Source organism: Nicotiana tabacum, chromosome 13 (genome assembly GCF_000715075.1).
Source record: "Nicotiana tabacum cultivar K326 chromosome 13, ASM71507v2, whole genome shotgun sequence".
In the NCBI taxonomy this organism is placed as follows: Eukaryota; Viridiplantae; Streptophyta; class Magnoliopsida; order Solanales; family Solanaceae; genus Nicotiana; species Nicotiana tabacum.
The window spans coordinates 130,272,494-130,283,886 of NC_134092.1; the positions used below are offsets into that span (position 1 = coordinate 130,272,494).

General features: G+C 37.7%; 1 protein-coding gene across 2 annotated transcripts; it reads right to left on the reverse strand.

Moving 5' to 3' along the window:
- Positions 1-305: 305 nt before the first annotated feature.
- Positions 306-4,644, reverse strand: LOC107799671 (glucan endo-1,3-beta-glucosidase 2). 2 transcript variants are annotated; one of them, XM_016622812.2, is made up of 4 exons: positions 4,419-4,644; positions 1,059-2,312; positions 904-931; positions 306-726 (listed from the first exon to the last, which is right to left on the reverse strand). In XM_016622812.2, the coding sequence occupies exons 1-4, from the start codon at positions 4,483-4,485 to the stop codon at positions 573-575; spliced, it is 1,503 nt and encodes a 500-aa protein (XP_016478298.1). In that variant the 5' UTR covers positions 4,486-4,644; the 3' UTR covers positions 306-572. The 2 variants fall into 2 exon arrangements, with proteins under 2 accessions (XP_016478298.1, XP_075084623.1); XM_075228522.1 differs by having other exon boundaries at positions 4,198-4,644.
- Positions 4,645-11,393: the final 6,749 nt, after the last annotated feature.

Here is an 11,393-nt window from a genome sequence, read left to right on the forward strand (position 1 = left end):
AATTGCTTGTAATTTTCCATAATGGCCTAGAAGAGAATAACAAAGTCTGTAGGGCATGCAGAATTTGCTTGTAATTTTCCATAATCGCCTAGAAGAGAATAACAAAGTCTGCAGGGCATACAGAATTTGCTTGTAATTTTCCATAATCGCCTAGAAGAGAATAACAAAGTCTGTAGGGCATACAGAAAAAGCAGCAACAACAACCACCACCCAGTAGAATCCCAGTAGTGGGGTCTGGGGACTCAGAGGCATATAGAAAAAGCATAGTGTAATAATAGGTAGTAAATGACAAGAATTAGGAAGACTTTTACGTAAGAGAAAGAAATTGGAATTCCAATGATCATAAGATAACCAATAGAACAAATGTAAAGAATTGTAAAGTGGTTCAATGTTTCACCCTACACTACCAAAGAAACTACATACAGGCCTTCCTCATGGCTTTGTACAAAATTATGCAGCATCTGAAGATCAGTAAACCTACTTCCTGTTCCAAAAAGGTAGTGGGATCGACGATTCTTGTTTCTTGAAAAGAAACTGTGCATCTTGCGCCTTCTGCAATTGCACTATCGCAGCTACAACAGAATCATGCTCCATACAAGAATTCCAAGAATCGTCAGTATTGTTGAATAGGCATTGTTGTTTAAATACCGAGAAGGAGAAGATGATGAGGTCGTGGAATCCATAGCTGGAGCTGTGCCATTTACAAAAGTGCCATTTCTGCCAAGACTGCAGAAAACATACAACAAATAGTTTAGTTGTGAACTCAAATGAAGAGAGATTAAGTGAAAGTAAACGCCTACAGTATTACTTAGTTCCTATGTATAGCCAATTTGATGCTAAAACAGGCTATATTTTAAGTAACGATATGACACAAAAAAACATCGGTTCATAAATAATAAGTACCTTCCAGAAAATACACAAGAACCATGACCTGCAATATACACGACATAAGAATAATTAGTATCAAAGTTTTCGTTCTTTTAAATTCTAAATATCAAATCCTGCAGGAAACTAACAAAAACAAAGTGTACTTTTGGCTAGACGGACGAAATGCTTACTTGGATTTGTTGTGGTGATAGTAGCTACCCCGTTGAAGTCACATGTCCCGGGAGCCCTACCCATCATGTGATAGTAGGCATCAAATGCATAGGTAGCGTGTGCAGCGACATTATCTGGTTCATAACACCGTTCCCCCTGCAACAACGCTGAACAATCCACCTTACCAGGTCCACAAGCCCAATCCAAAGCAGCCTGTAGCATTTTAGAATCCGCCCCGTCTTTGGCAGCACAATAAGTCTGATTTGAAGTATCATTTGCAAACATAGACCCTGATTCAGTCAAGCGTAGAATATAAACTGGCGTGCCATTTGCATTAAATAATCCCCAATTCTTCTCTGACAAATGCCCTGGCTTATTGTCCTCATTGTATAGCTCGTAGATGTACGTACTAACAGCAATGCCGGGATGCTTGGGAGTTCCGGTTTTGTTTAGGACATGCTTTATCAGATTGCTGTTGTAAGTGTTGGCATTGTCTAAAGTAGCATCAGGTTCATCGGAGTCGCCTTGTGATGGCCATCCCGATTCAGTCACCATAACCGGAATATTAGTGAAATTGAGATCAAGCATTGCAAAGTAAGCAGCATCGACCATTGCATCAAAGACGTTAGTATAATGCAAAAGTGTGTTGGAGTCCACTGCTTCTTTATTTGCGGCTAGGGGCCTGAAGAGAGCATAATCTAGTGGAATGACACCGTTGGATAGCATGTAGTCGTAATAAGGATACACGTTTAGCATGAAATAAGAACCAGTGGATTGCAGGAATTTGAGCATTGGTACTAATACTGGTTTCAGAGTGTGATTGAAGAAGGCCTGAGATGGGGGAAACGAGTCGAGGATGATGGAAGAAGCTAGAGGCGTTGAAACTTTTATTTGCCTATCCAGGTTCGATGCCACGAGCGCTGAATGGATGAACTTAAGGGCATTGTTGAGGATAGGTGCAGCATTTGGAAGGGCAGATAGAACCTCGGAACCAACACAAATAGTTGTGATGTTGGTAGCTGGATAATGTGAGACAACATTTTGAGCAACCCAATTAGCGGCAGTAGCATTTGATTGACCAACAGCAAGAAGCTGTTCATTGGGCACGGAAACAGCAACTTTGATGCCTGAATTTGCAAGTGCAAGGAGCATGCCGCGATCTGCATTGAAGAGCCGGACATGTCGAATTTGCTGGGCTCTAAGAAGTGCAACTACTTGAGTCGGATGAGGCATGTCCGAAAGTTCTGTTCCAATGTTCACACCAATAAAGACATCTGCATGGAAGATGAAAAAAATTGAACATCATATTGTCCTCCCCTCACTATATCACTGAAGAATCCAAGATCAAGTAAAAGTTCAAATCTACATCTAACTAACAATCAATTTAATCATGCCAATAATGAGGAATATACCAATCATCTGGCTTTCAATATGTTAAGATTCACAACATATGTTTGAAACATCCAGTATTCTTGAACTTGCCTTGAAATTTGACTACATCATCAAAATTGTATTTTTTTAGTGAAAACGAGCTTTCTGTTGTAGCATCAATAAAAAATGACAGTCCGATGTACGAAACATCCCGCATTTATGCAGGGCCCGGGAAAGAGCCGCACCCTAAGTTCTGTTCCAATGTTCCCTCGTGTTATTATTCCTATTTTGAACTAAATGTATGCATCAATTATTGAGGGCCAAAAGGACTGATTTCCACATCAGATTCCAAAATACCCAAGAGAAAAAAAAAATTACACAAGAAAGCTGGGACCAAGTACTTGAGCAACTTGCTGATAATTTGGGAGCATACCAACGTGGCTTGGTATAAAAAAGCACATTAAATTAGTTGTACATCAGGTTCTTCTTGATTCTTTTTCCATCTGAGATGTTTGTTCTCTTCTTTTCTTCCTGGTTTCTTCTATTTGTCTGGTTGCCTAAATACCTATATTCTCTTCTTTTCTTGAGAAAATGCAACAAAAATAAAAAGAAACATCAACTTGGAGCTATTATTGAGCTTACTAGAACACCCTAGTAACAATTTTTTTCTTTTGCTCGACTATTCCACCAGGTACCTATTACTATCTTTCACTAGCACAAATACCGAATAACTCTGTCCACGTGATTTATTTTTGTCTCTATTGGGATTTGAACTTGGGTCCTCATAGTTTTGGCCCATTTCATTGACCACTAAGTCAACGCTCCGGTAAAAGGTGCTACATTCAGCACTGCCGTTTGTACATGATTTTTTGGTTTAAGCAAAAAAGACATTTTACTAGAGTACATTCAGCTCTGAAGTAATGTAAAGTCATTCACATTAATGGCCAAGCAACTAAACTACAGGCAGAAAAGACAAAGGAAGAGGAAAGTTGGAAACTTTACTCTTTGAACTTCTTCCTTCTTACCATTTCTTCACAAAAAGACCTAATTCATACTCCATCTCTTAAATATTTAACATTAAAAAATACCATTGCATGACCAAACCAGAGAACACAAATACAAAAGTCTAATATTACCTAAACCTTCATTTAATGAAAGGAATTAATAAAATCTTGAAGATTAAAAAGGGTTCAAATTTCACACATGCAGAATAAAGAACAAATTTTTTACCCTTATCAGTCAACTACAGACCCCAGAAACCATATTAAAATAAAAACATTACCAACTAAAACAACTTACATCACTAGTAAAACAAACCATAATCAACCAAAATAACACTTTGCAACAATAATAGCGAAACCAAGAACTTACAAAGCTCAAAGGATTAACAAATGCAACCCTCATATATTATAAAAAAGAGAACTTGAACTATAATATTAGCTCACTTTCACCAGAAAATACTACAGAAACCACCAAAAATAGCGGGGGCGGGGGGATGCCATGTTTGGTTTCATTAAAACCCCATCTCACAAAAATGGAAACAGTAGGTCACAGGTTCAAGCCGTGCAAACAGCCTCTTACACAAATGACCCCTGTGGTCCGGCCCTTTCCCGGGCCCTGTGCATAGGAAGAGCTTAGTGCACCGGGCTATCCTTTAAACCATAATCAACCAAAATAACACTTTGCAACAACAATAGCCAAACCAAGAACTTACAAAACTCAGGGAATTAACAAATGCAAGCCTCATTTATAATAAAAAAGAGAACTTGAACTATAATATTAGCTCACCTTCACCAGAAAATACTACAGAAACCACCAAGAATAGCAGGGGGGAAAAATCCCATATTCGATTTCATTAAAATCCCACCTCAGAAAAAAAGGAAACCATATTAAATCAAGACATTAACAACTTACATAACCAAGCAAAATAACACTATGAACAGCACTAGCCAAAACAAGAACTATACAAATAAACAAGAAAACTATTTTGAACTATAATAATAGCTCACCTTCATCAGCAAAAACGGCAGAAACAGCTAAAAACAGCAAGAAAAGCAAAGCCCTGTTATTTTCCATTAAACCCCACTTGAATAAAAACGGAAAAGAGTAAGAAAAATGAAGAAAATAGAGAGAAGATGCTAGCTTTGAGCAAAGGGAAGAAGCAAGAAATAAAGTGATATAAAAAAGGTATGGAAGGAAGAGAATATTGAAATGGAAAACAGAATCTCAGGAGAGAAAGAAAGAAGAGTGAGGTGAAAAGGTATTTATAACCTGCTCGGCCAAGCTTATCAACACAAAAAATTTACTTTTTTTCCAAAAGCATTTTTTTTTTTTAATTTGAGGTGTTTGGCCAAGCTTACAGGGAAAAAAAGTGCTTTTGGGAAGAAACAGAAAGAAGCAGAAAAAAATAACTTTTTTCCAAAAGCAGAAGCAGAAGCAGTTTTGACTTTTCTTCTTATCTAAAATACCCTTAACAAAATATAGTATATACCAAAATAACCCTTAAACCTAATACTTAGGATATTAATTTATAAATATTTCTTCTTATTTTTAGAAAACTTTCTAATATATAGTGTCTTTAGGGGCGAATGCTTTTATATTTGTTGAAGGAATTTTAATATATTTAACTTATATTAAAAGAATTAAGTACTTTTTAATTTTATTTTCATATTTTACTTAAATAAAATGATTTTTTTTAATTATTGCATGTAATAACAAAATTTTGATATTATTTACATACTTATAATATTAATTATTAAGTAAATTTATTCATGTCTTTATTCTTAATTTGACACTTAAAAGCACTTTCTAAAAAGTTTGGTCAAACACAAATTATTTCTCAAGTGTTTTTCAGACTGATTAGTCAAACACAAACTGATTCTCTCCAAAAGCACTTTTTTCAAAAGCACTTCTCAAAATAAGCTGATTTCTCCGGCTTGGCCAAAGATGCTATTAATTTAGTAGAAAGATGGAGAGAAGAAGAAGACTGGTTTTTGCATCAATCACGTGGAGTCTTGTCAGAATATAGATCCTACGGTCAAGAATCCAGCATATTTTCAATTCATATTACTTTTTAAAAAAAAAAAAAAAAAACTCTGCTTCAAATCATATTTATAGTTAGATAGATTCATCAGCTTGAATGTAGTTAAAGATTAACTTTTTTATCATATGAGAATATTGAAAAGAAAAGCTTATAAGTAGCTATTAACATAGAGAATTTCTTGCTCCCAGAAAATATGAAGTGACACTCTGTGTGACCTAGCAGTCTATGTTCAGTTTTAAATATACATAGAAATAAAAAGAACATTAGATAAAAGAAAAATTCTTTTCATAATTTTTATTGGACAGAGTTATATATTATCTTCGTTAGGAAAAAAAATAATTCATGCTCGTGTTTACACTAAATCAATAAATATTTATATATATTTGTATATAAGTTGTGTATGTAACTGAACTATGTAAATTAATATACTCCCTCCGTCCCACTTTATGTGGGGAGTTTGAATTTCAAACAACTTTTTCTTTGACCGTAATTTATTCATGTCTCTTTATATATTCTGAATTGTTAATTATTATAACTTGTAATATTATTTACATTATATCTAAATGTCAAATTTTTATTTTTAGAGATTTTATGTTTGAATTTACTGTCAAAATTAATAAGTTTAACTAACAAATATGAGTTTCATCACAAATGTTGGGACAGAGGGAATAGTTAATTTGACCATTTATGTAATCATTGTAAATCAATATGATTCGAATAAATCTTAAATTTTAATTATATTTTTTCTCGTGTGTTATTGACATGTAACAACAATAACAACGACCCAGTATAATCCCATAAGTGGGGTTTGGGGAGGGTAATATGTACGCAGACCTTACCCTTACCCCGAAGGGTAGAGAGGTTGTTTCCAGGAGACCATCTGCTCAAAAAAGCAACAGGAGCCGATATATTAGTACCATAAAAATGCATAATAAAATAACAGCAATATAAGAGATATGAAATACAGAATACGAAATACGAAATAGATGGCTGGTATAGTAAAACTAACAGGTAAAGCCCTGCATCAATAGACGACCAATGACATTCTTAGTTTAACTCCTAACTGGCTAGTCTCACTCTATTGTGCTGTAGAAATATTCACAACTTTCCCCTAACCTACAACCTTAATGCTCGACCTCCATAATTCCCTGTCAAGGGCCATGTCCTCAGTAATCCTAAGTTGCGTCATGTCCTGTCTGATCACCTCTCCCCAATACTTCTTAGGTCGCCCTCTACCTCTCCGCGTGCCCACTACAGCCAGTCGCTCACACCTCCTCACCGGTGCATCAGTGCTCCTCCTCTGAATGTGCCCGAACCATCTGAGTCTTACTTCCCGCATCTTGTCCTTTATGGGGGTCATGCCCACCTTCTCTCGAATATCTTCATTCTTAATCTTATCCATCATTGTATGCCCGCACATCCATCCTCGCATGTATCCATCTCATCTCAGGTTATTGACATGTAAGAAGTACTCAAATTAATTGAGTTAAATTGAATGTGAATAAACCATAATTTGACATGAAGAGTAATTTTCCGTTTCACAATGCAATTAAATTGAAGAGACAAAGGAAAAAACGAATTCTTGTGAATTTACTGCATGGAAACAAACAAAAGCACTTTATAGGTAGCCGTTACAAGCTAGTAAATTTAGCATGGGTTTTTTTTTTATTTTATATCAATGCCATTTTTGACATGTAAATGCTCAAGTAGATCAGAGACTGTAGCCAAAAACAGACACAGAGAGTGCATAGATAAATACGTGAAAAAAGAACTACTTAGTAGAAATTTAAGAAGGTTCAAAATATAAAAAAATGAATTTATGAAGAAGCCAAGAGGTATAATATCTAATATATGTATACAAATATATTTTTTTACCTAGCTAAACAAATTTCGAATTACCTCTTGAATACATGTAACTCTACCAATGATGAGAGCCAAAAGAGGACATAATCACATATGTATTAAGTACTTGATAAATACTTACTCGAGTAAGATATTTATATTGAATTAAATAATTAATTTTAAGAATCAACAAACCAAAATAAAAAATATATATATATAGTGGGGTGGGGTGGGGGGCCAAAAAGGACACAATCGCAGATGCAGTACTTTGTCGAGAAAATTAAATACAGCTGGTTCCCAACGGTCATATTTCTTTAATCTTTTTAGTACTACAACTACATATGTAACTGCAATTTTCTCTTTTTCTCGTAGGCTGTAACTATGTTAACTTGTTCGAGGTAGGCGTTAGAACTTTTCATGGGAAGTTTATTTTCCCCTGACATATCCCTCTTTAAACAATAAAAACCTCATTCCTCGGGAAATAAACGTTCAAAATCTAGCTTGTAATGTCTGTCAAAACCCTACGAATCTCTCTCATCCTATAGGTTGAAGAAGATTTTGGTGGGGAAATAAATTATTTCATTATTATTCGCTCCAATTCTAATAAGTGATCAATTTTGTTTTTTTTTATTTTGGTCTAAAATAAATGTCCATTTATATAATCAAAAAATAATTCAATTTATTTTTTCAAAATTGTCCTCATGTTCGTATCTCTAAAAAGTCGTTTACTTCTCACATTAACTATGTTGCAACATTTAATTACGGGTAGTTTAATCATACTAACTACTTTTGTCTAGAATTTAGAATTTACTTAATGGCGTACCTAAAACAAATTGGTCACTTATTGTGGACCGTAGAGAATAATTATTTCGGGATTAGTTATTTCACTTTCATAAAGATAAAAAAACATACAATCCCATGATAGCTAATACCAAGATTAGTTATACCATCATTTTATCTCAACCAAACATGGAATAAACACATCTCAAATTTAATCCCAAGATTAATTATCCCTTATTTCTTATACCAAACAAGCCCTAAGAGTTTTTTTTTGTTGATTTAAGTGTTATCTTTGTTGAGCTTAGAATGCAACAACAATACAATCTTAGTGTAATCCCACAAATAATATCTAAAAAATATAGTATTTACAATGATCTTATCCCTTATTTTGTAAACATAGAGAGATTATATTCGGTAGATTTTTAGCTCGGTAAAAGCATAGTCATAGCACTGTTGAAAAGAAACACAGTAGTAAATACATAAATAAAAAAGAAGCAGCAATAACAACAAGATGATAAGTTAACCGAAGCTAAAGAGACGACCGAATAGTAATACTAGAAATCTATGAGTTGAGTTTAGAATAGGGGTGTTCGTTGGTCTGTACTGTACGGTAGGTAGACATTTCGGTTCGGTATTTTCGGTATTCAATTTCTTAAAATGCAATACCAATACCGTATCTGTTTGTCATTCTGATTAGACTTGGGTTGTTAAGCTAGAGTTTTATTTCAAAAGAATAAACGGCTCTTTCTCTCTCTTCAAGTTTTTGTCTCCCCGCTAGTGCTCTGTCTTCTGCTTCTGATTTTCCGGTGCCGACGACCTCAGGTAAGTCAGCCTCTCTCTCTCTCTCCCGCTCTTCTCCCTCCTTCCTCTCTCCTCCCCCCTCCTCTCTCTTCTCCAACCCCTTTTCTCTCTTTTCTCCACCCCTTCTCTCTCTTTTCTCTATTTCAACGCCGAAATTTTTAGCCGGCGACCTCCAAGCGCCTCTCCTCTGCCTTTCTTCTCTTCTTCTCACTCCCTTCTTCTCTCATATCCCCATAAACACGTCTTTTTTCCCTGCTGATCATTTTTCCCAACCCTTCTTGAGCCCAAATTTTAGTTCTGAAACCCTAGCAGCCCCGCCGGCAACCTCTGTCCGGCGACCCACCATGTTGTCCCTCCCTTTTCGACTTTGTCCAGGTCCACCACAGCCCCCCTCCCTATTGATTTCATGGTGGTTGTGTGTAATTTTTTAGGGAACTAGCTGCGGCTGCCAAGGAAAGCGCGAGGCGTACGGGCGAGTAGAGCGGAGCATCACCGGCTAGTATGTACAAAGGTTAGCGGGAGTTGGAAGGACGCATGACCTCAGGTGCATCAAGTCATATTTCCAGGTTCTTTCCATCGAGAGTTCCCACTTTCTTGTCTCTTTTTTTAGGTTAGTTAAATTATGGCTATTTAGTTAGCATCACTTTAAGTATTTTATTAGAGTACTTGTAGTTGCTACCTATTATTTTCTAGTTTGGGTTTGTGTTAGTGTTTTCTAGAGTTTGTCGTAGGTATAGTGGCTGTGGTCTGGGATGGTAGAGTAAGGTCATGTCCTCGAAGGGTGCCGAGGGTGAGAAGGGGGTGGGGAGGGGGTCAATGGATGGGACGAGCGGCAAGGAGGGTAAGGGGAAAGAGGGAGCTTGTAGATTAAGGATCATGTCGTGGAACATAGGCACGCTGACGGGTAAGTCTATTGAGTTGGTAAAGATTCTCCAGAAGGGGAAGGTTAATATAGTTTGTGTCGAGGAAACTAGGTGGGCAAGGTCGAAGGCGAGGAATGCAGATGGGTATAAGTTGTGGTACTCTGGAGTCGTGAGGGGCAGGAATGGAATGGGTATCTTGGTGGATAGGGATCTTAGAGAGTCTGTGGTTGAGGTTAGGCGGGTGCATGACATGCTAATGTTTATTAAGTTGGTGATTGGTGAGTGCACCCTTAATGTAGTAAGTGCTTACGCACCGCAAGCGGGCTTAGATGAGGAGGTTAATAGGCATTTTTTGGGAGGGTTTGGACGAGATTGTGCGTAGTATTCCACCTACTGAAAGGTTATTTATTGGAGGGGATTTTAATGTCCATATTGGATCGGCTACTGATAGTTATGGAGAGGTGCATGGTGGCTTTGGCCTTAGGGATATGAACAGAGGAGGTACTTCACTGTTAGACTTCGCTAAGGCTTTCGAGCTAGTGATTGTGAACACGACTTTTCAGAAGAGGGAGGAGCATCTGGTTACTTTCTAAAGTTTGTCGGTGAAGACCCAGATTGATTACCTTCTCCTCAGAAGGTGTGATAGAGGGTTGTGCAAGGATTGCAAGGTTATCCCGGGAGAGACCCTCGCGACTCAGCATAGTCTCTTAGTGACGGAGGCATTATAATGAAGAGGAAGAAGAGGTATGCTCGTAGCCGATCGAGGATTAGATGGGAAGCTTTAACCAACGATAAAGCCTAGGAATTGGAGGGGAGGTTATCCGCTATGGGAGCTTGGAGGAGTTGTGGAGACGCGAACACTATGTGGTCAACGACGACGAACTATGTGAGGGAGGTGGCGAGAGAGGTGCTAGGGATATCGAAGGGTTTTTCTGGCAGGCACCAAGGCGAATGGTGGTAGAATGACGTAGTCCAATGTAAAGTGGAGGCGAAGAAGGTAGCGTATGCGAAGTTGGTTGGGAGCACAAGCATGAAGGAGAGGAGAGCGAATAGAGATAGGTGCAAGGTAGCAAGGAAGGAGGTAAAGTTAGCGGTCACAGAGGCTAAGAATGCAGTGTTTGATCGTCTATACGAGGAATTGGGGGAGAAAGGCAAGGACATGAAGTTGTTTTGGCTGGCTAAAGCGAGGGAGAGAAAGGCCCGGGATCTGGACCAAGTAAGGTGCATCAAAGACGAGGATGGTAGAGTATGACAAAGATGGCAGACATACTTCTATGGTCTTCTAAACGAGAAGGGGGCTGGGATATAGCACTAGGGGATTTGGGGGCATTCAGAGAGTCTCCTAGATTTTAGGTATTGTAAGCGCATTAAGGTGGAGGAGGTCGTGAGGGCTTTGCGTAAGATAAGTAGGGGTAGAGCGACCAGGCCAGACGAAATTCCGATTGAGTTTTGGAAGTGTGTGGGTAGAGCAGGATTGGAGTGGCTGACTGCGTTGTTCAATGTAATTTTTAGAACGAAGAGGATGTCGGGGGAGTGGAGGTCGAGTACAGTGGTACCGTTGTACAAGAACAAAGGTGGTATCTAGTATTGTAACAATTATAGGGGTATCAAGTTACTTAGCCATACCATGAAAGTCTGGAAGAGGGTGGTGGAGG